Source organism: Trichosurus vulpecula, chromosome 5, assembly GCF_011100635.1.
Source record: "Trichosurus vulpecula isolate mTriVul1 chromosome 5, mTriVul1.pri, whole genome shotgun sequence".
NCBI lineage: Eukaryota > Metazoa > Chordata > Mammalia > Diprotodontia > Phalangeridae > Trichosurus > Trichosurus vulpecula.
This window is the reverse complement of record NC_050577.1, coordinates 112,750,529-112,776,305: the sequence shown is the minus strand read 5'-3', so window position 1 is coordinate 112,776,305 and position 25,777 is coordinate 112,750,529. Positions and strand designations below refer to the sequence as shown.

General features: G+C 39.7%; 1 protein-coding gene across 1 annotated transcript in view; it reads left to right on the top strand.

Annotated features, from left to right (window-relative positions):
* The window catches only part of AGBL3 (ATP/GTP binding protein like 3), a 159,722-nt gene that overhangs the window by 81,272 nt on the left and 52,673 nt on the right, over positions 1-25,777 (top strand). The window contains 1 exon segment of the mRNA XM_036760621.1: positions 15,332-15,374. Coding sequence (XP_036616516.1) covers positions 15,332-15,374 — 43 coding nt within the window.

Genomic DNA, 25,777 nt, shown 5'->3' with positions numbered 1-25,777 from the left:
GATATTAAATATATGCAAATTTGGTGATTTAGGGGTAACAGGAAGGCACTGATAGCTAGGAGAATGGGGGGAAAGCCTTAGGGAGGAAGTAATGCTTAAGCTTTGCATGTGCTTTGAATAAAGTTAGGAGTTTGGGATACAGAGGTGAAGAGGGAGCACATTCTAGACATGGGGTGTGGGGGACAGCCTGCTCAAAGGCTCTGACAGGAGGTGACAGTCACATGTGAGAGAGAGCAAACAGACCAATTTGGCTAGGTCATCAAGTATGTGAAGGGCTATGATTTGTGATTAGTCTCAAAAGGTAGCCTTAAGACGGAAAACAAAAGGCTCCAAATGCAAGAGTTGATATTTCATCCTAGAGGTAATAGCAAGCCTTACTTCTTGATCAGGGAAGTAACACGGTCAGACCTGTGCTTTGAAATAGGAATTCAGCAGCTATGTCAAGGATGGACTGGAGAGGGGAAGGGGCTGGATGCCCAGAGACCAAGGAGTAGGCTATTTCAATAATTCAATTACAAGCTGATAAGGGCCTAATCTTGAGTGGTAGCTATGTGAATAGAGAGAAGGTATCCATTTTCTCATCTTTAAAATGAGGAGGGTTGAACTAGATAACTGTTAAGGTCCCTTCCAGCTCTAAGTATATGATCCTATGACTTTTTTATATGCTAAATTTTGAATGTTTATTATTTGAATTACAAATGCCCTAGTATATCCTCTGTAATTTGCAGGTAAAAAAAATTTTACTGGGGGTAGAATGAACAGGGGTACCAAGTCTCTCCTCAGAGGACTACCACATGTCCACAATGCTTTGGGACAACCAAGACTCATTCATTGGGGAGAGGGGCCTGAACATCATATCCCAGGAAGCCATTTATTCATGGTCACACAGCATGAGTCAGGAGGTTTTACAAAGAGAGTTGGGGAGGAAAAAGAAAGGAGAATGAGGAACAAGAGGGAAAGTCTGTGGATCCGGGAGTTTCCCTCAGTGACACAACTCATTCCATTACCAGTTAAAGCTTTTTCCCTCCCGCCCTTCGATGCCTGTCTGGACTCTGGTTATTCGCTGACAGCCAGTCTTGTAAAAGTTCACCCCTTCCCTGCTGGTAAAGTTCGAGCTGGGAATCACCTGAGAAAACTGAGGCTTCCTGATCCAAGGAAGAAGGTTCCAACTAGGATCAGAAATGCCAGAAAAAGAGACAGGGAAGAAATGGTGATCAGGAACTGGACTTAATGTTCTATTCACCAAGTTGTTGTGCTGAGGGGACACAACAAAACATTTTACCGTACTCTTCACTCCCCAAGTTTTCACTCTGCCCTAAGTCACTAACCTGCAGTGCCTTGTGGAAACCAGTTCTCCATGGTAGATATGTTTGGGGAAGTGCTTTGCTTTGGGAAATGGGTGTTGAGAGTGTGTACTGTTCAATACATTGCTATGATCTCCTTCGATTTTAAGTAAATTCTCCTTTTTCATCACTAATATCTGATGTCATGTAATTAATTCAGCTGGCTGGTCTGGGGAGGGAAGATTTAGAAAATAGAAATGGAGGGGAGGATCAGAACATAAATGTGATTAGATTATGGACCTGAAATATAGCTTAAAAGGGCCTGAATACACAACTGTTACATTGGCAAAATCAATTTTAATATACTTACATTTATCGAGTTTAGTCCACTTCTGATCCTTTAATAAAATGTTTTCAAAGGTTGTTTCCTTTACTATACATAGGAAATATTTTAAAATCATTTCTCACATAAAATATTTTTCACAATCTGCTGACTTTATAGATTGTCATTTAGTGTGATAATATCTATGCTATAGTTTAGATTTTGAGACAAAGATTTTAAGTTTAGGGCCTCAAGTCTTCATCTGAAAATGAAAGGGTTGTATTGTATGATCTCCAAGGTTCTTCCTAGATCTGATATAGTTCTAGGTTGTCATATTCTTTAAGTTTGGGGTCAGAGAAGAAGGTTCTCTTGCCTGAAGTTCAGAATTACAGCCACAGAAGTTCAGAGTTTGAAGGGACCTCAGTACCATCTAGTTCAATACAAAAGGTATAACCACCATAGCATAACAGACAAATAGTCATACTTGGAGACCTCCAAGGAGAGGCAACTCATCCACTCTCTTAACAGCCAATTCCACTTTGGGGAAGTACTATTTGTTAAAAGATTTTTCCTCATACCAAGCCTAAATTGGCTTCTTTGCAAATTCTGTCCATTACACCTGGTTCTGCTTGGGGCAACAGGAGAACAAGCCTAATCCTCCCTTATGACAGTCCTTCAAAAACTTGAAGACATCTTTCATGTTCCCCCTGAGTCTTCTCTTCTCCACCTAAACACGCCCAGTTCCTGCAGCCTATCTTTATATGACATGGATTCAAGGCCTTACACCATCCTCTGGACATTCTCCAGTATATCAGTATCCTTCTTAAACTATGGATCCCAGAGACCTACACAATGTTCCAGATGATGTCTGACCAGGGCAGAGTTCAGTAGGACTCAATTCCCTATCCCTAAAAGCCATGTGCCCTTCTTAATGCAGCATTAGCTTTTTAGATGGCCATATCACACTGCTGGTTCATCTTAAAATATACTAAAGCCCTGCCCCATCATTTTTCTATCCATGTTTCCCCAACTCATGCTTATAAAGTCATTTTTTTTGTAGCCAAGTATAAGACTACATTTATCCCTATCGAATTTCATCTGGCTGACTGACTTATTATATTTTAGCGAATGTTCTAACCTTTCAAGATCCATTTGGATCCTGATTGTCAGCCAGTGTGCCCGCTATGTGGATCCAGGAGTTTCCCTCAGTTGACACACCTCATTCCATTACCAGTTAAAGCTTTTTCCCTCCCGCCCTGTCTGGACTCTGGTTATTCGTGGACAGCCAGTCTTGCAAAAGTTCACCCCTTCCCTGCTGGTAAAGTTCGAGCTGGGAATCACCTGAGAAAACTGAGGCTTCCTGATCCAAGGAAGAAAGTTCCAACTAGGATCAGAAATGCCAGAAAAAGAGACAGGGAAGAAATGGTGATCAGGAACTGGACTTAATGTTCTATTCACCAAGTTGTTGTGCTGAGGGGACACAACAAAACACATTACAATATTCTTCATTCTCCAAGTTTTCACTCTGCCCTAAGTCACTTTGTGTCAGCTTTGTGTCATCTGCAAATTTGATGAGCATTCCATCTATGTCTTTACACAAGTTATTACTAAAAAATAGTTAAAAGCACAAAGCCAGGCACAAATCCTAAGGGACACTACATTGGGATCTTCTTACCACATTGACATTGAATCCTTAACAACTACTTTCTGGGTTTGGCCACCTAGCCACTACTGAATCCATCTAATTGTATTCTTGTTGAATTCATTTCTCCCCACCTTCACAGGAATATTATGAGATACTTTACTAAAACCTTTGCTAAAATCTAGGCAAACTACATCCCCAGCATTTCCCATCTCCACTAGTTGAATAATCCTGTCCAAAAAAAAAGTATGTATGTGTGTGTGTGTGTGTGTGTGTGTGTGTTTGACTTGACTTGTCAAGCTGTGCTGGCTCTCCGTAATTACTATTTCACTTCTAGATGTTTGCTGACCATCTCTTTAATATCAAAAGTTCAAAACTTCACCAAGGCTTTTGGGACACCCTACATATATATAGTCTAAAGATATGTCTAATTCACTCAGTTAATCCCAGTACATTTCTTCTGTGGTATCATCTAATTTATCTAATGGCTCAAAGCACTTCACTCCTCCCAGATTGATTAAAAGTTTGTTCAAACCTAGTTTAGAGTTCTGGATGATTGGTTAGTTGAATAGTTGGACTTGTTTATACATTTGAGCAATTGATTCAATCAAGAAATCTCAACTTTGTTTACATTAAGTGGAGCAGAGGATGGGGTATGAAAGAAGCCCTTCCTCCCCATATAGATATATATACATATACATAGGCATATATATATATATATATATATATATATATACATCTTGAAAATTGGATTTGTTTTAACATAATAATAGTTTGTTTTCAAAACTTATGCTTGTTATTCTTAGGAAATCTAAAAGATTTCAAAAATTACTTTATTTTGATTACAATATAAGGCATAAAAGATGAAATTATTAAGATAGGGTTAAAATAAGAATAGGCAGCCCCTTTTGCTATTTAATTTCAGAAGCTAGAAAGGAAAATTTCCCCCATATCCTTTAGGTCAGGATTGGGGAACCTGAAGCCACATGTGGCCTGAAGGCCGCAGGTTCCCCACTATGCTTTAGGTGGTAGAATTTCATAATATTAGAGATGGAAGGGAGCTCAAAAACCATGCTGTTCAACCTTTACCTTAATGATAATCATCTCTATAACATTCCCAACAAGTGGTCATTCAGCTTTCACTTATAGACCTCAAGTGAGAAAAAAACCAATCCCTCCCAAGGCAGTGTATTTGACTTTGGGATGGCTCAAATTCTTTATAAAGGGCTAAAATGATGAATGATGAATCGTCATCCTTCTTGACCCTTCTGCAGACTTTGACACTGCTGATAGACCCTCTTCTCCATGATACTGTCTTCTCTCTAAGTGTTTGCAACATTCCTTTCTCCCGGTTCTATTCCTACCCATTTGACTGCTCCTTAGTCTTTATGTAAGTCATGCCCTATAGCCCAGGTATCCCACATGGCTATGTCCTGGGCCCTCTTCTCTTCTTCCTCTCCACGATTTCACTTGGTAATCTCAACAGCTCCCATGGGTTCAATGATCATGATCTACCTATCCAGCTCTGACCTCTCTGTTGACCTCCAGTCTGGCATCTCCAACCCCCTATCAGGTATCTCAAAGTGGGTGTCCTGTAGATAGCTTAAATTCAAACTCAAAGTGAACTCGTTTTTCCCAAACCCTCCCTACTTCCAAAATTCCATATTATTATCAAGGGTACCACCATCCTCCCAGGCCCCCAGGCTCACAACCTAGGCATCTTCTTCAACTCTTCACTATCTCTCTCCCACCACCCCCACATCCAATCTATCGCCAAGCCTGTCAATTTAACCTTTTCAGCAACTCTTGAATATGCCTCCCTCTCTCCTCTGATCCAGTTATCACACTAGTGCAGGCCTTCATCTCCCCTCCCTTGGACTATTACAATGGCCTGCTGTTTGGTCCACCAGCCTCAAGTCTCTCCCTACTCTAGTCTATCCTGCATTCAACCACCAAAGTGATTTTCCTAAAGCACAAGTCCGACCATGCCGCCCCTCTACACAATAAATTCCAGCAGCTCCCTGTCACTTCCAAAATTAAATATGAAATCCTCTGTTTGGCTTCAAAGCCCTACAAATCCTAATTCCCCCCCACACTCCCTTTCTGGTCTTCTTATACTTCACCATCCCACCCCCTCCCCCACTCCAGCCCACATGTTCTCTTTGTTATGGTGACACTGGCTTCCTTGCTGTTCACTGAACAAGACACTCCATCTCTCTGCTCTGAGCATCTTCTCTGGCTGTTCCTCCTATGCCTGGAATATTCTCCCTCCTCATCTCCACCTCCTGGCTTCCCTGGCTTCTTTCAAGTCCCCACTAAAACCTCACCTTCCACAGGAAGTCTTTCCCAATCTATCTTAATTCTAGTGCCTTCCCTCTTGTTGATTGTTTCCTGTTTATCCTGTTTGTTTGTTTGATCATAGTTTGTTTGCATGTTGTCTCCCTCCTTAGATTGTGAGTTTTTTGAGAGCATGAACTGTCTCTTCCATTTCTTTGTATCCCTAGCACTTACCATAGTACCTGGTTCATAGTAGGAGCTTAATAAATGCTTATTAACTGACTATGTGACCTTGGATAAGTCACTCACCCTTCCTGGGCTTCAGTTTCCTTATCTGAAAATAAAAGAGTTAGCCTGAAAGGCCTCTGAGAAGTCCCTTTCAGCTTCAGAACTATGATTTATCTAGCTATGTCTTCCCCATCTTATTCTTGTGCTTGAATTTTTGAAGCCCTATTTATGACTTAATGTTTATCTCTTTAATTTCACAATCTTAACTTTACACCAACATTTGAATCTTGATTCTGTGTCCCATCTACTTGCCTGCTTTTCCAAGCTGTCACCACTGCCCTGGCTTTGCTCCCTTTTGAAATCTTGACCTTCTCCCTGTTCTCCCACAAGTCTTTTCTTCACTAGTTCTTTCATTCCTTTAAGCTTTTTTTTCTTTGTTATGAACATAACCACTCACAGATATTAACATTCCAATACACGAATGTAACAGTACAAATAGAACCACTGCTAGACCCAGGGGGCCTGGGGTGCCGGCCCTCTCCCTCTCCACTCAGATGACCCTCTCAAGCTCTGGACCCTGCTCAGATGAACCAGGTTCAGTTCTAGATGACCCGATTTCTAGGAAAATGGACCCAGGCATTTTATCTTGTACTCTTTGGTTCTTGACCCCCTCACCTTGAAGCCCCTGAGGAAATCACTTAAAGCTAGGTTTTGGTTTAGCTCATATCTAGGGTCTCTCCAAAAGGTGAATGTAGAAAGGTACATAGTATAGAATATAAATCAATAAGACAGCTACTTATTTCTTCCACATAAAAGACATGATTATGCTATACAAGAGACTCATACATATGCATTAACAAAAGTTAAACAGCAGTAACAACTTAAAATTTTTGCCATACTCTCCCAGGAGACTGGTTAAAACATCAAGCATGAATCATTTTTCAGGTGGTTAAATCAGCATTTCATCTTCATTTGAGCTCTACACTGTCCAAATAATTCCCTCGAGGTCCCTGCCTTGGTAAGCCAGGCCAGGTGTTGGACTCATCCTTCTGCTGGTGGCCATCCCCTCTGCTGCAGAAACTCCTCCTGCAGCTGCCAGTCAGCTCTGACTGACCGACCTAGAGGCTTCACACTCCCCAACTCATAATGCTGCCTCTTGAGGCTGGAAATAACCCATCTCCTATTTTCACCATTTGGTCACCTATGCTCAGGAGACAAACTGAGCAGAAAAGGCTGACGGGCCCAGGCTCAGCTTGTATAACTGAGCCCTTACATTAGCTGCCATGTAGTCACAGTCATCATACTACCAGGGTCCACCACCACTCCAAGCACAGGTTTCAGCAATTCTGACATGCTCAGCAAATGGGCAGGGAAGTGGTTACTGCTTTTAAAGTCCACTCAGTGGGCGACTACTCTTGGATTGGTAGCCAATGATCTTTGACTCAGCCTCCCCCACTTTTAGTGTCCACTGGAACCTCACTTACATACTAATTTTTTTTTTATTCTTCCCTGGTTGGCTATCACCTTCTCATGGTATCTATTCCAAACTTTTCTTAAGCCTTCTCACTATGCTCTTCCCTCCTTCTCAGCAGAAGTCTTAAATTATATTTCACTAAAAAATTGAGGCCATCCATTGTAGGCTTCCTGTTGTTACCAATTCTACATCTTCAGTCTCCTCCATATCAGTCCCTATTCTCTCTCCTTTGCCCCATCCTCAGAGGAAGGAGTGGTCCTTCCCTATGTCAAGACCTTAACTCTATCTTTGTTCTTAATCCAGTCTCCTGTCTTCTCTGGGAGCTTGTCATACCCTTTCCCTAATTTTCAGTCTTCTTATCTAATGACTCCTTGCTGCCTACAGTCATGACCAATTCTCCCCATCCTTAAAAAACCCTTCATTGGATCCTACTACCCCTTCAAAATTCAATTCTCTTCCCTCCAATTCTCTATCCCTTCAATTCTCTTCACTTTGACGGCTAAACTTTTTGAAAAAGTTGTCTACACTCCCCAAGTCATCACCTCCACTTTCTTATCTACCCCCTTGTGAATCCCTTCACAGTCTGGCTTCCAACTCCACTACCTGACTGAAACTGCTCTAAGATCCTTAGTGATCTGTTACTAACTCGAGGGATCTTTTCTCAGGTATTATCTTTCTTTATCTCTTTGTAGCATTATCACCATTGTCTACCCCCTTCTGCTAGATACTCTCTCTTCCCTAGGTTTGCTTGACATTCCTGTCTCTTAGCCTTTTTCATTCTCATTATATGTCTTGGGTCCTGTTCTCTCTCTGTCTCTGTCTCTCTCTGTCTCTGTCTCTGTCTCTCTCTGTCTCTCTCTCTCTCTCTCTCTCTCTCGTCTCTGTCTCTCTGTCTCTGTCTCTCTCTCTGTCTCTCTCTCTCTGTCTCTCTCTCTCTCTCTCTCTCTCTCTGTCCCTCTTTCTCTCTCTGTCTCTCTCTCTCTGTCTCTGTCTCTCTGTCTCTGTCTCTGTCTCTCTCTCTCTCTCTCCCTCTCTCTCTCTGTCTCTGTCTCTCTCTGTCTCTGTCTCTCTGTCTCTCTCTCTCTCATCATTCTTAGTGTTGTCATTAGCTCTCATGCATTCAACTATCATTTCTATGCAGATCCCAAATTTAAGCATCCCACCCTCATCTCTCTTGTGAGCTCTAGTCCTATATCACCTGCCTGCTAGATATCCTCACCTGGATGACTCTGCATAGACAACTAAAATTCAACATGTGCAAAATGGAACTCATCGCCTTTCCCCTTCAATACACCCTTTTTCTTGGCAAAGATACTGGAGAACTTTTGCCATTTCCTTCCCCAGCTCATTCCGCAGATGAAGAAACTGAGGCAAACAGGGTTGAATGACTTGCCTAGGGTCACACAGCTAGTAAGTATCTTGCCTGATTTGAACTCAAGCCTTCCCTAGCTGCCCATGACTTCCTCCCATCCCCCTTCTCCATGCTGTGCATTCCAGACAAACTGACCTATCAGTGTTCCATATGTACAACATTTCCATGTTCTGCTTCTGCCCCCCTGCCCAGGCTGTTCTGCCTCACCTCCACCTCTTGGAGCCCCTTGTTCCCTTCACGATTGACCACCTACAAAGGTCCTTTCTGCTTCCTCCAGTTGTTGGTACACCTCATTACACTATATTGATATTGTTTATATTGAATATTTATTTATCTATTGATATGTTGCTTTCTTGCTCCAACCACAGCAGAAGGTAAGGTCCTTGAGGCCTATTTTCATTTTTTATTATTTTTGAGACACTATTTTCATCTTTGTCTTTGTATCCCTAGTATCTACCACTGTGCTTGGCGCTTAACAGATACATTTATTCCCTGCCCATCTTGCTATCTGCCTTGCTGCCCTGATCTGACAAGATCCTTAAGGACATAATCCTGTCGGCTCCAGAATTCCCAGCCTGGGGCCCTTGCTGCCTGAGAGATTAGGGCCTCATGTAGTCCAGTCTATCTGGGCTGGCTCTTTCATGCCTCACTTTTCATGTTCTTTCCATAGTATGGGCACTTTTCATTCTTGCTCTGCAGCCCCTCCCCACCTACTTTTCAATTCTTGTACCATAATTAAATCAATACTACCATCGATAAGGGCAAGGAAGTGCCATCCTACTTCCCTGTGACCCCATTTCCCATTCTTATAACACCCCAAACCAAAATACCTCTTCTTGGCCACCACTACCCTATATGTATTATATCTCCCTATTAGAATGCAAGGTTAATGAGAGCAGAGATTGTCTTCATTCTTGTGTTTGTTTCCCCAATGCTTCAACATTCAGCATGTAGTGCTTGAGGTTTATTCATTAATTAATAAATACTTGTTAAATTGAACAGCTTATCTGGAATCTACTGTTAATTAGGGTAATAATGAGAGAAAAGACCAGAAAGGCCTGTTTAATTTAGTGCCCATGTGTAAAACAGATTAGAAGAAATGCTGGCAAAGAGATCTGTTGTAATAATATAGCTGAAAAGTGGTGAGTGTGCCCCATAGTCAAATGCCAACCTTGGATCTTATATACCTGTCTCAGGGCCCTGGGGCACTTGATTACCTCAGTGCTGAGAAGCACTCAAAGAACACTGAAAAATCCCATTTAGGGTGTGGGAAAATTAATTCCTATTACCACCATATACAAGTCAATGACTCCTGATTGTCTTAGTGATGAGAAACATTCAACATCCCACTTTATCTGCCCCATTCAAACAAAGGCCAGAATCATTAAAGGCACTTAAGAATAGCAAAAGTCCCACCTTAATTACTATTACAACTGGGTAGGAGGAAACAAGGAATGGGAGGAGCCAGAGATGACTAAAGGTTGGAGTATGAGTGATTAGGAAATCGTGGTACCATTAACAGAAATATGGCAGCCAGAAAGGGGAAGCCATTTCAGAGGAAGCTCAGGAAGTTGCTTCAGTTCCATTATTTCAAGGATTCTTTAGGGAGATGAAGGTTATGCCAAAACAGAGCACAAGATTTAGGTCCTACCAAAACTGTAAGTACAGCCCAACAAAAAGACTGTTGTCTTGCTAGATAAACTCATCACCAAAAGTTTAGAACAATTGGATGAATTGTCTGAGAAACAGTGACTCATGAAAACCATTCATTAAGGCGTGAGGGAGTTGCAATGTATCAGTGAAAGGAATGCCAACACCAATGAAAGTATGAGTTTGTTGAAGTAAGAGTTAAAGATGATAGATATTTTTACTTGGGTTTCTCTATAACAGAAAGTTAGAAAATATGGGATTTGAGAGGACCAGAGACAGACTTTCAGTTAGCATCAATATAGAGGTAATAACTGAAGTCAGAAAATGGGTAGGATTATCATCATTATTAGATACTTTTGAAATTGATATTACATTGGTAAATCAAATGAAAGGTTTTTAAAGACCTAGTCTCATCATTTCAGGTATTCAAAAAATTCTTATTTCAATACATAAAAAATATCTTATTGCTTATTAAATTAGAGCAAAAGATCTTTCAAATGCTTTGCTAGAAATACAAATTGGTCCTCATATCCAGAAGTCTTGCCCCTTCCCAATACTATTCTATACTAATTCAGGCCTTTACAATTCAGCTTAGAAATGTTTTGAATGCTAGAAACAGAATCACCAATCATCATACAATTGCACTCATCCTACCTTCATTTCTCAGTATGCTTATTTAATATATTGTGTATAAATTCTAGGTCAATACCACAACTAAGAACTAAATATCTGTGTTGGGGCTATTACATATATTAGATCTGGGGTGTGTGTGTGTGTGTGTGTTTTAAAATATGTCTGTCCATCTGGAATATTTGCCAAAACTCTGTCCCAAACACCTCCTGAAGGGTTTTGTTGTCTGTGGCTGCTCAGTAAATGTTTGGTGACCGTGAAATATAAACACCTAAAAGTGCTATATACTCTACAAACTAACTTTTGTGTTGAAGTTAAAATCTTTCTTCACCTTATGTTTGGTTATCACAATTAAAAAAAAACTCATATAGGTTAAATTTGGTCCTATCAGTTATTTTGGAAACTGGTTGAATCCAACAGGCCAGTTAATATCTAGTTCATGGGGCTCCCCCCACAAAATATGATAGATAATTTGACCTGAACTCAAATGAAAGAGCAAACTTGAGTTTGTTTGTTTGTTTGTTTTAACAAAGGTCTTTATTTGAAAAAATAATAATACTTTGTATATCTTGGCATGGTAAAGATATATCTATACACATAGATAAGTTTTGCTTTGTCTTAAAATTGAATTAGGCAAAAAAACTTTTTACAAAAGCAAGATTTTTTTAAAAACCAAATTCAATCCCTCCCCCCAAATGTAAACTTAATGGAAATAGTTTTTCCCCAAAACTATTTTATTTGTGTAAACAGATTCTTAAGAAATAATTTCAACCTAAGGTTAAACTCTCTCAAAAAAATGTTAGCCAGCAGCAATTGCTACCTGCCTGCACTCTCCTTGATAATTACCAATAACACTGAAGTTTGAATTATATAACTTTTGCCCGAGACTCAAAATCATTTCATGACACCATATAATAACCCCAGAATATATACTGCCTTAAATTTTTTTAAGATTTAAAAATAGAAGGAATATCAAGACCTAGCTAGATATTAGCTTTGGGTTTCAAAATTATTTTTCCCCTCAAATGATCTTATGAAACGATCATTTAGACTATTTTATTTGAAATGGTAATTTAGTTTTTGTTTATACCACCCTTCCTTTTCTATCTCTATTTTCTCCATTCTTTTCCTTTCCTTTTCCATGGTAAAGATGTGGGGAAAAGTTTTGACCAGAGAACCTCATTCATTAGTGTGATGGACCTGAAGCCTAGTCAAGAGGAGAATGCCTTATGCTTCTCTCGCCACCCTACACATGGCCTGAGGGTCCTCACCCCAAGTCCGTATACAATGGTGGACCTGAATAGTGATTCGAAGTATGCTTTATGCCTCATGCCCCGCTCCCCACAGGACCTGGAGGCCTTCGCCTCAGAATTCAAACAATGCACTCTGCCAACTAGTAGGTGTCTCTCCTGTTCCAGTCTCTCTGTGGAAGGATAGGGGTGTCAAGAAAGGCCCTCCCCACGAAATCTAGCCATTACAAAGAAATGTGGAGCTTTGAAAGTATCCGCACTTCAGAGGGATAGTAGCAGAGGATTAAGGTGGGGTTAGGGTGTCTAACCAAAGCTCCTACATCTTCCCATCGTAGTCTTCCCAAAGATTTTAAAGGCTAGGACATCAAGATCTGTTCCCACCAGGTAAGCAGCAGGGGCAAATTCCTGTTCCTATCAGAGAAACCCCCAAGCATCCTCCCCCTACCTAGTCTGAATCGTCTAGTAAAGCTCCATGCCCTAAGACATGACATCTGCCAACAGCCGACAAGAGAATAGAGTTAGTTTAAATCAAAGGCCATTTGCTGTCATAGCTTACTAAGAAAAGTGGCAGCAGAATATTTTCCCCATAAACCTGGGGCACACCTTCTCACAAATACATCGGAAAGAAAACTCTTTGGAAAGAATGAACATATTTAGGAGAAGTGCATGAAGAGGCATAAACATGAGAAAAATGTGTGATCAAGGCACATACATGGGGGACACACATGTAAGCCACTACATAGCCAAGGAACAGGCAGTAGAGAACATTTGTGGCTAAGGTATGTCTGTGGGAAGGCTCATAGGAGAACACATGTGACCAGGGCTATGGAAAGGCTCCTTATGCCTCCAATAATGCAGGGCTGATAATGTCTTCTATTGATGTTAGCTCCTAGTGGGCTAGTCATATACTCTGCAGGGTGGGGCTCCACTGGTATCATGGTTGCTATCAGGTATTGCTCTTTTGAACATGTGGTTACAAAACTTCCTGCTGTTATTAGCTTCTAAGCTTCAGCTATAGCTGAACTCAGATGAGGTACTAGCTCTTCCCATAATAGGATAAGTGAGTTCTGCATCTTCCACACACCCAGGCTAGGTCAGACTAGGAAAGTCATTCCACTGCTTTTTCTCCATTAGGAGATTAATCTATCAGTTCCCAGCATCTTGAAGCTGTGTGTTCAGCTTTTCTCTCCAGAAGGAGCATATTTGCTTCTAGGAGATCAAACTCTTTTTAAACACAGAACCAACCAACCAGATAAGTACAGTCCACCAATATTTAGTCATCTTTAAACTTCTACTCCTTCCTGCTCACCAGGAGCAACATTTCTGTCCCAAACCTCTTTCTGACAGTGTTAAATAGTTCCCTTTAGCTTCCATCCATTCCTCATCACCACCCTGCCCACTTTCAAAATCACTACTTTTCAGCAGTCTGCTAAAATCTGTCTGGATCTATGGATCCATAGTTTCTCTCAACTCTCTCTCCATGATCCTCTGAGTCATCTCCACAAATGAAAGGGCAGGGGGAAAGCAATAGCAAAATCTCCTAGATGGAGCCAAGCCAAGACATTGCCTACATCTCAATCTTTTGTTCTAGATGCCCATTTTATTTTGTACACGTGGACAACAGTAAGGCTCTCAGACACAGAGCTTTTCTACTAAAATCTGCTTTCCTTCAGCTTTCTTCTACTTGGTCTTAGATCTGCTCTCTAGAACCAAGTAGACATCTTCATGGAGTCCCTTCTACATGAAAACCCTTAAAATATTTCAAAATAACCATAGTCTTCTCTCATTCAGACTAAACATCTCAAATTCCTTCCTTTAACCCACTTTCATATGGCATGGCTTTGATTCTCCTCAAAATCCTGGCCTTCTTCCTCTGTATCGATTTTATGAAAGATCAATCTTTTTTATAATGCACTACATAACACTTGCGTGTGGTCTGGTCAAGTCTGATTGTAATAGGGTTATCACTTCTCTTTATATGATTTCTGTTAGTGTGGACTAAAATCACATTTGCTTTTTGGGTCTCTCACTTCACACTGTCCCCTCATAATGGCCTTACAATTCACTGAAACTACCAGATTCTTATTATACGAGCTGTAGTCTACCAATGTCTCTCTCCATATCTTATATATATCTCTAATTCAAATGTAGGATTTTACATTTATCACCATTAAATATGAATGTACTATTCTTTCTGAACCTACTCTATAGTAGGACTGAGAATGGCATTATGCCTCTATGACACGAATATGATTGGATTAGAGTCTTCCATGAAAGGCCTCCTACAAGGATACAGGAAAAGCCAGGCACAGCAGCTTCTGCTCAGGAAGTAGGTCATTAGCATCAGTATTCTCTGGATCCCTTCATCCAACCATTTCTGAATCTGCCTAATTGTACTGTAATCCAGTCTATATCTCTCCATATTATCCAAAGGTGTGATGATAAATTGTCACATTACTTCTTGAAATCCTATGATATCCTATGGCTAGAACATTCCTTTGACCTACCATCTAGCATGCACTCATTCTGGCTCATAGTACTCATTATTTTCCTTTTTCAGTGTTTACAAAGCATTCCTATAATATCAGCATCATTGTAGAAGGGTATAAAGTATAGAAGCAATACAGTAGAGTGGAAAGCATGCTGATCTTTGGGTTAGTAGAGACCTGTATTTGAATCCTATTACTGATGCTATGACCTCGAACAAGTGACATAACCTCTTTGAGCCTAAGTTTCTTTATCTGCAATGTGGGGATAATGATAACTTCAGTAATTAACACATTGGAGCAAATCAGATATTGTATATAACTTTAAATTGCTACAGAAATGTAAGCTGTTTCTCACTGTTCCAAAAATTTTCCATCATCAAAGTCAAGTTCACCAGCCTATATAGCTTATTGTATTTGTTATTGTTGTAATTATGAAGTCAATAATCCTCAACAAATATTCAAACATGTGTAAATAAGAATTTTCAAATTTACGGCAAAACAACCTTAAATTACTTAATAGTTCATTTTGAAGTGTATATTAAATTGAACAATATGCTGACAACATCATCCTATTTCGATGTATCCTCAAGAACTTTTTGCTTCGGTGTATTTTTCAAGATTTTTTAGCTGGTATGACTATTTACATAATTGCAGTTGTTATGTATGTTGTGATTTTGTTTCTGCTTTCTCTGTACCGCTTTATATATCTTTTAGTATTTTTAGTATTTTTGTTGTTTTGTTCAGTCATTTCAGTTGTGTCCAACTCTTCATGACCCTATTTGAGGTTTTCTTGGCAAATATAATGGGGTGGTTTCCCATTTCCTTTTCCAGCTCATTTGACTGATAGGGAAACTGAGGCAAACAGGGTTAAGTGACTTGCCCAGGGTTACACAGCTAGTAAGTGTCTGAGGCTAGATTTGAACTCATGGAGATGAGTATTCCTGACTCCAGTTCCAACACACTATCCACTGAGTCACCTAGCTGCCCCATTAGTATTTTTAATATTTATGTTTTTATTCAATAATAATATTCCATCACATTCATTTATCAATATCTGTTCAGCTAGTCCTTAATAATATTCATGTTATAAAGGTATGAGGCAACTATGTAATCTACAAGTCTTTGGCCTCTCTCATTTCTTCTTCCTAAACCATGCTTTCCCACATACTTTTCCCCATCCTTACTTTTTCCTCACTTTTGCATTGAAGTCATCAATAATCTGAGTGTATGTTGATTTGATTTGGAGGGTCTTGTTGGGAAGACTCATCTTCCCAAGTTCAAATCTGGCCCTAGACACTTACTAGCCATGTGACCTTAAGCAAGTCATTTAATCCCATTTGCCTCAGTTTCCTCATCTGTAAAATGACTTGGAGAAAGAAATGGCAAACCACTCCAGTGTCTTTGCAAAGAAAACAACAAAGGGGGTCAGAAGAAGTCAGACACCACTGAAAAACAACTCAACAACAACAGTTAAGTTCTTTGTAGAATTTTCTCTACCTCTTCATCTTCAGCAATTCATGTCGATTCATAGACTGCTGTTATTTCCAGGGTGGTCTTTTTGCAAATAAGTATCATTAGTGCTTCAATGTGTGATGACCAAATATCACATGAATTAATGTTTCTTGTGGCCTTTGGTTGTATGATGAAACCCATCCTGCTATTTCTCTCTTTGCTTCTCCAAAGATTATTTGTGAGTTATCCTTCCATTTAGCTACAACTTCCTTCTTTCTTCTGGTTTTATTTATAGAAAGAATGTAAAGGTTCTTATGATTCATTCCTCTAGCAGTATGTCCGCTCATTGGTCTCAGACGAGTACTTCATATTTAGGGTGCCAACAACCCAATTAAAGTTTATTAATGATCTAAAAGTTGTGTGAGCCCTAACATCCTTTGCCCCCTTTTCCACCATTCTGCCATGAACACTGTTACACAGTAAAACTGAACTATTTAAATAAGTAATTGAAAATCAGAAATAGGAAATGAACAACAAAAATTGGCACCACCATGCTTCTAGACATCAACGCTGACTATAATAATTCTATCCAGAAGTTTAACCAATGTAAATTAATTGATATGAGAAGATTAAATGAGTCCACCAGGCACTTTACTCAGTGACTCACCAAACATGAATAGACTACCAAAGTCAATTCCAGGTTAGAATATGAACTCATTTGTAAAGTCTTACAAAGGATGATGGATGACTACGAGTGGTATTGTCTCTAAAAGTAGAGAGAGACAGTTGAAGATAAAACCAATTTGAAGAAAGCTTGGCAAGATACTCAACTAAGTAAAATGATCCCAACGGCATTCAAGGATGAAAATGGAAGGAGGACGGCAAATAGGAGAAAAAAGGAAAATATTTGCACAAATCACTTTAATAAACTTTCCTCTGTCAGGGTCCATGAAAACACCACACTTGGACCTCAACTTCACAGTCCTAGTTGTACTTCTAGAGGAAGTAGAAGTGATACTAAAGTGAACAAAGACAGGAAAAAATATCTGGATTGCCTTCTATACTCAAGGTATATGTATATCAAGAAGATTCATATGGAAGTAAAACAATTATGAAAGTATTTATAGAACTGAGATATATATTGTATCAGGGAAATGTGCCAAATTCATGGGGGGGGAGGAAATTTCAGACTTGATAAATACAATAAAAAGGTGACTAAGAGAACATTGATAACTGCCAACCTGCATGGCTGTGCTCTCATCTATAGAAACACTTTATAAGAGTATGAATCGAGGGCCCTCTAAGTGGATATTTTACTAATATGGATCAGTCGCTGTCTTCATTGTTGGAGGGAATTCCTGAACCAATGAGATGAGACATCTCGTTCAGTGGAGTAAAGTGATTTTACTAGGCGTAGGGTGGTCCTACTCCAATGCCTCATAGGACCTGCGTGAGACCCAAGGTTCTCAAAGGCTATGCTACAACTATTGGCAAATTCTACCATGCTGGAAAAGCTTCAAGTATGGTCCTGGCAACAAATGACCTGCTTCCTGAGGACCAGCCTAAGTACAAAGAAGAGGCTCATCATCAGTTGGCTCAGGCATCACTCAGTGATGAATCCTCTATTCATGGAAAATCATTTAAAAAGAAGAAGAAATTAGAACCTGAAGGTCCATTTTAATTCAGTGACTCTATAAAATGCTGGTATGTTTTTTTAAAGAGTTTTCTTAATGCAGTGATAATAGTTTGATTAAAATTGCTTTCTCCAAGTTTGCCAGTGACCTCTTTACTGCCAAATTCATTGGGCTTTTCTCAGTTCTCATCTTCCTTGAGTGCTCTTAATCATGCTAATCCCTTAGTCCTCCTGGACACTCACCTCCTTTGGCTTCTATGACACTGCCATCTTCTGGCTCTTCTCCCTGTTCAACTGGTCCTTCTCAGTCTACTTAGTCACATTAGCATCTATCTTCTGCCCTTAGTGTATTTCTCAGGGCCATGCCTTTGTCACCATCACTTGGCAATTTCTTCTTCTTTCAGGCCTACTTCATTCATTTACATCACCCTCTTAAGATCACTGTCATATTTATCTACGAAATTGATTTTATTTTAACTGACAGAAAATAACTCATTATCAGTGTGAGAAGTGCTGAATTAGCTGACTTTGTACAGTCAGACAACTAATTTTCTGGAGCAAGAATCAAAATCAATACAAAGGAAGAAGAAAAATTTAAAATGAGAGAAAATATGGTGTACAGTTAAAATAATTTCAACCTGGCCTATTGATACCAAAAAAGTGGCAACTAGATGAAGGAAGGCTATCAAAACCAATTATAATAATTTTATTAAAAAGCAATTGCAAATTAATTGCTATTGAAAGAGACCAAATGAGCCTAAAAATTGTCTTAGTTAGCAAAAGCAAGTTTACAAGCTGAGAGAAAATGACAGCCAAGGGCAATACTAGTTTAAAACATAAAATGAATTTTAAAATTGTACTGAGGAGGATTGAGAAAAGCTATAAGAAGTATCAACTCATAAAAGAATGAAAAACTGTCCAGGGAAAATTTTTTTAAAGCTTATCGAGATCCCCGCTTAAGCAAAGTCATCCTAAATATATATGAGGATAACCCTGGAAGGAAGACAGCAACCAGATGAAATAGAGGAAACATCTGCAATGATTTTTGTAATGAACTTTTTACCATTAAGGACAGCGAAACCACCAAATTTGGATTCTAACATCATAGCCCCAGATATATTGGTAGAGGAGATGGAAATGGCACTGAGGAGGGCAAAAATCGGAAATTTTACTGAATTACATCAAGAATACAAAAAGTAGGGGGGCAGAGCCAAGATGGTGGCTGGAAAGCTTGTACTTGCTTAAGCTCCCCGCCAGGTCCCTCCAAACACCTATAAAATAGCTCAGAACAAATTCTAGAGCTACAGAACCCACAAAATAGCAAAGGAAAGCAGGGCTCCAGCCCAGGACAGCCTGGATGGTCGCTGGAAAGGGTCTATCACACGGTGCTGGGAGCGGAGCAGAGCCCAGCGTGAGCAGTGCCTGGACCAACCAGACCGGGAGCTGGGAGAAACAGGCCCTAATGCCCTGAATTGGTGAGCTGTAGCTGTTATCAGACTTCTCAACCCACAAACACTAAAGACAACAGAGACTGTTAGTGGGAAAAGCTACTAGGACAGAGTGAAAGGAGTTCGTGGTTTGGCCACCGCCCCTGGGGGCAGCGGAGGTGGTGCAGCTCTGATGCTGCTTCCAGAGCTACAGCTGCAGTTGCTTCTGGCCCTAGGCCCACCTGTTGGGAGAAATTAAGTGGTGAATCAGAGCAGGAGTGCAAAGCCTGCTTGGATCTGGGTCGCAGTCCAGGTTGGCGGTTGTTGGGGGAGGAGGGGTGCTGGTGTAGCAGAGTTTGCTGTGCAGAAATAGCTCTGAAAATAGCAGTGGTGCCCCTCAAGCTTGGGACAAAGTACTCTATACTCTACAAGCAGTCATACCCCCACAAAAATCTCAAGGGTCAAGTAGTTGACTGGGAACATGAACAGGCAGCGAAAATGGTCTCAGATTCAGACTCAGACTTTGGAACCTTTTTTGGTGACAACGAAGACCAAAACATACATCCAGAAGAAGTCAACAAAGTCAAAGAGCCTACATCAAAAACCTCCAAGAAAAATATGAATTGGTCTCAGGCTATGGAAGAGCTCAAAAAGGATCTGGAAAAGCAAGTTAGAGAAATAGAGGAAAAATTGGGAAGAGAAATGAGAGTGATGCGAGAAAACCATGAAAAACAAGTCAATGACTTGCTAAAAGAGACCCAAAAAATACTGAAGAAAAAAACACCTTAAAAAATAGACTAACTGAAATGACAAAACAGCTCCAAAAAGCCAATGAGGAGAAGAATGCCTTCAAAGGCAGAATTACCCAAATGGAAAACAAGGTCCAAAAGAACACTGAAGAAAATACCACCTTAAAAATTAGATTGGAGCAAGTGGAAGCTAGTGACTTGATGAGAAATCAAGATATAAAACAGAACTAAAGGAATGAAAAAATGGAAGACAATGTGAAATATCTCACTGGAAAAACCACTGAACTGGAAAATAGATCCAGGAGAGATAATTTTAAAATTATTGGACTACCTGAAAGCCATCATCAAAAAAAGAGTCTAGATATCATCTTTCAAGAAACTATCAAGGAGAACTGCCCTGATATTCTAGAGCCCGAGGGTAAAATAGAAATTGAGAGAATCCACCTATCTCCTCCTGAAAAAGATGCCAAAAAGAAAACTCCTAGGAATATTGTTGCCAAATTCCAGAGCTCCCAGATCAAGGAGAAAATGCTGCAAGCAGCCAGAAAGAAACAATTTGAGTATTGGGGAAACACAATCAGGATAACACAAAATCTAGCAACTTCTACATTAAGGGACCAAAGGGCTTGGAATATGATATTCCAGAGGTCAATGGAGCTAGTATTAAAACCAAGAATCATGTAACCAGCAAAACTGAGTATCATGCTCCAAGGCAAAATATGGATTTTCAATAAAATAGAGGATTTTCAAGCTTTCTCAGTGAAAAGACCAGAGCTGAATAAAAAAATTGACTTTCAAACACAAGAATCAAGAGAAGCATGAAAAGATAAACAAGAAAGAGAAATCATAAGGGAGTTACTAAAGTTGAACTGTTTTGTTTACATTCCTACATGGAAAGATGATGTGTGTAATTCATGAGACCTTTCTCAGTATTAGGGTAGTTGAAGAGAATATACATATGTATATAGACAGAGGGCACAGGGTGAGTTGAATATGAAGGGATGATATCTAAAAAAGTAAAATCAAATTAAGGGATGAGAAAGGAATATATTGAGTGAGTAAGAAAGGGAGAGATAGAATGGGGTAAATTATCTCGCATAAAAGTGGCAAGAAAAAGCAGTACTGTAGGAAGGGAAGAAGGGGCGGGTGAGGCGGAATGAGTGAATCTTGCATCTCAAGATTTGACCTAAGGAGGGAATACCATACACACTCAATTGGGTATCTTACCCCCCAGGAAAGAAGGAGGAAGAAGATAAAAAAGGGAGGACGATAGAAGGGAGGGCAGATGGGGGAGGAGGTAATCAAAAACAAACACTTTCGAAGAGGGACAAGGTCAAGGGAGAAAACTGAATAAAGGCGGATAGGTTAGGAAGGAGCAAAATATAGTTAGTCTTTCACAACATGAGTATTGTGGAAGGGTTTTACATAATGATACATGTGTAACCTATGTTGAATTACTTGCCTTCTTGGGGAGGGTGGGTGGGGAAGGAAGAGGAGAGAGAATTTGGAAATCAAAATTTTAAAAGCAGATGTTAAAAAAAAGTTATTTTTGCATGCAACTGAGAAATAAGATACAGGCAATGGGGAATAGAAATCTATGTTGCCCTACAAGAAAGTAAGGGAAAAGGGGATGGGGTGGGGAAGTGGGGCAATCAGAATATATGCCATCTTGGAGTGGGGGGGAGGGTAGAAATGGGGAGAAAATTTGTAATTCAAAATCTTGTGGAAATCAATGTTAAAAACTAAAAATATTAAATAAATGATAATTAAAATTGCAAAAAAGAATACAAAAATTATTCTACTCAGTCTTGACAATTTATTCAATTGAAAGATGAAGATAATTTACAGATTGAAGCAACTTTTGTTTTTTATTTTCGCTTTATGTTTCTTGAGTTTTTTTTAATCTAGGTTTTCTTTCACGACATGACTACTATGGATATGTTTTGCATGACTACACATATATAACCCATATGGAATTGCTTGCCTTCTCAATGAGGGGGGTGGGGAGGGAGAAAAGGAGAGAATTTGGAGCTCAAAGTTTTAAAAAGAAATGTTAACAATTGTTTACATGTAACAGGAGGAAAAATAAATACTAAATAAATACAAAAAATAGAAAAGAGAATGTACACATTGTTTAATTTTTATTCTACTTCTTTGGTTTTCTAAATAAATCATTATATAATCATGAAACAAAATATTTAGCCTCTTCTTTGCCTATTATTATAGCTTTAATTTCTTTTTTCTTTGCTATAACTAATGTAGCCTAAAGCTTCTCTCCCCTCATACTTGGGTGTCCTAAAAACTAGTTTTGAGGCATATTTTGTGTTAGCCTCCCTTCACTCAATCAATGCACATTCAGTTATTAAGTACTATGTTCTAAATACTAAACTAAATTCTGGGGATACAAATACAGGCAAAAAAAATCCCTCCCCTTTAGTACTAATGGGAGAGAGAACACATAAACAAACAGATACGTACAAGATACACACAGAGTAGAACTAAGGCAACTTTAGAAGAGAAGGCTCAAGTGGTTAAGGGGACCAGGAAGGCTTCCTGCACAAGTTCGTGTTTGAGCTGAGTTTTGAAAGAAGCCAGTGCTGTCAAGAGGTGAGGAGGGAAAGAATTGTAGGAAGAGGGGCACCTAGCGCAAAAGCACAGAGATGGAGTGTTGTGTGTCAGGAACAGCAAGTAGGGTCCTGGCAACTATTGTCTGGTATCTTTGGAACATAAAGTGAACGTAAGGCAGTAAAGTGTGAAAAGAGGGGAGGGATTATGAAGAGCCTTAAACATCAAGTGGAAGAATTCTGATTTGATCCTAGGGTTAACAGGGAATGACTAGAGTTTATTGAATAAGGAGATGATGTGGTCATGAACTCCCACCAATCTTTCTTTCACCATGCCAACCAAAAGACACTTAAATGAGTCTTGCAAAATTAGTGATAAGGAAAATTTCTCCATCTTCCTACCTGCCAAGGGTACACTTTCCCCCACATTCTCCCATCACTGGAGAGAGAGGGAATGAGTATGGGAAATATTCATGGATATGGAACATATGTTACAGAACACACACATAAGGTCTACCCATGGCTAGGGAACAGCACGGGAGAGGGCCCTCAGGTGACCAGTGCCACTCAAACTCCCAGGAGGACATCTCTAGACATAGAGACCCTCTCTACCTCCACGGCCAGCCTCTCCTCTCCCCTGCTGAGCTGCTGCAGTCAGGTGTTACTCGCATGATGTCATCGAACTAAAAGATAATTAATAGCTAATATTTTTGTTGTGCTTTAGGGTTTACAAAACTAGACACACACACACACACACACACACACACACACACACACACACACACACAATCTCACCTGATTCTCACATCTCCAGGTGCTTTTGTTACTGCCACTTTATAAATGAGGAAACTAAATCTGAGGTAATGGGACTTGTCCGGGGCCTGAGGCAGCATTTGAACTCGGGCTTTCCTGATTCCAAAACTGTCATTCTGTCCTCTGTGCCTACTGCCTGCCTCAGTTTTGTGAAAGACTATAGTCCTCGGTTCTTCTCTGGTGAGCACAGGTGAGCAGCTCTCTGAAGACCTCTGATGATCTTTGCTGCCACCTGCTGGTCTTTAGGTTTGCAGTCCCTTCCGGAAAAGCTCGTCTTCCCCAGAACTGTCTCAGTTCTTTATGATTCAGATTCAAGTTTTTAACTAGACAGAGAGACTCTTGGCCATTGCCATTTTTTGGAACTCCTTTGTTTCTGTTTGGCTGCCATTCCCTCCAGGGGTGGGGAACCTGCGGCCTCAAGGCCACACGTGGCTTCTAGGTCCTCAAGAGGGCCTCTTGGACTAAATCCAGACCTCACAGAACAAGTACGCTCCTCCACGTGCGGTTGAGGTGCTGATCGCACTAAACTAACAACACTACAGAGCCTCCTTAATGAGATCCACAACTATCCCAAAGAGTTCAGTTTCATGATTGTCAGAGGAAAAACCAAGTGAATAAAGAATACCTATTGTGCAGCCAATGATAGCAATAAACATATCTTGGACAGGCACCACTGCAAATAGATGGAAGAGCTGGGGCCAGGACTGAATAGGAGGAAGAGACCAATCTGGCTTGCATTTGGGAAATTGCATCGTGATTCTAACAATCACAAGCTGCTCCCTCAAAGAAACAAACAAAAACATCTTTAAACCCCAATATTCTTATTGACCTTAAATCATGGAACAAGAGTGGGGTGCTGGAGGTGGCACCTACCAGTTTGCAGGAGCCAATTGTTAAATTTTTCAGTGTGGGCACTTCCACCTCAAAACTGGCAAATGCTACAAATCAGGGTTCGATATATTATTATTTTTCTGATTGCCCAGACATAAGAGACAGAGAAAATGTTAATGATGCAAGTTAAAGTGTGTTGTACATATATTTTCTTCAGAAAGGAGTTGTTAAATATTTACCAGCATACCCCTACTCCAGAACATAACCTGTAGGTTAAAATTTTGGTGACCCAAAAGGCAATGAGGAAACGTATGGTGTATCATTATCAATGACTTTTATGCATAAAATATATCATCTAGGAAGGGCGCATAAGAAAAGGAAGCAGGCTTGCCACATAACAAGAAGGAAGGGTAAAAGATGAACAACTGGAGTGTGCGTTTGTACCCACGTAGCATTAGATGACTTAGAGGAATGTCTCCAGCATGTCCAATAGATCCTTTATGAACCACAGTTGCCTCATAGAGTTAAGGAGGATGCCATCTTTTTCTGCTTTTTAAAACAACTGATAGAGGAATTCTTGATACAGGGATTCTTGAGTATTTGATAGAATTCATTTGTGAATCCATCTGGTCCTGGTGACTTTTGACATGGTAGCTCATTAATAGCCTCTTTGGTTAGTTCTGAGATTGATTTCTTTCTGCTATCTATTTCACTCGATCAACTTGTCTATTTTATAATCTGATAGATACTCATTTCTTTTATAGTCTTAAGTTAGTTTGTTGGCATCTGTCACAGGACAAAGACTACAATCTGATCAATGTGGAAACACCTATTGACATAGATTGCATGATATTCATGATTTAGCATTCTAGAGTTCTGAGGTTCAGAGACATTATGTGACTTACCTATAGTCAACAGGGTTAGTAAATGTCATTGGCAGGAACTGAACCTAGATCTTCCTGATTCAGGTTCACTCTATCCACTGAGCCATGCTGCCTCTCATTGTTAACAAACAGATGTATATAATTATCTCTAATAGTTGTCTTTATTCCTTCATCACTTACTGTAATCTCTCTTTTCTCATTTATGATTTTGATAATTCGATGTCTCTTTTTCATTTAATATGTTAATGGTTTATCAATTTTAATACTTCCTAACAAGTTCTTTATAAATTTTTTTTTATTTTGCTAATTTCTCCTTTAATCTTTTATTTGCTTATTTTCTAATTTTTTCAACTGTAAATCAATTCATTATGTTTCTTTTTCTCCCATGTTAATATAAGCAAGTAAGAACATAAATTTATTCCAGTACTGCTTTGGGTGCATACATTAATTCAGTTTTGCCAGATATCACCACAACTCTAAATTATCTGCAGCTAAAGCATAATAAATTTTGGTCCAACCTCTCACATTAACCATATTCATCTTTGTACATTAGGTGATTTTGCGTTAGGAAACATTTTGGTTTCATGTTTTTAATTCATTTGATAACACTTGTTTCTTTTTATAGGCTAGGCAGTAGGATGGCATCTGCACTTTCATTGGTACAGGGTGAGGTACAAACCCTCTACCAAGGCAGGTCAGATACTTCTTTGTAATTTATAGTCTTAGAGAGTTGGCTAGAGCCCTGAGAGGTTAAGTTACTTACCCAAGGTCACACAAAGGTATGTGTCAGATGTCAGAATTGCATCT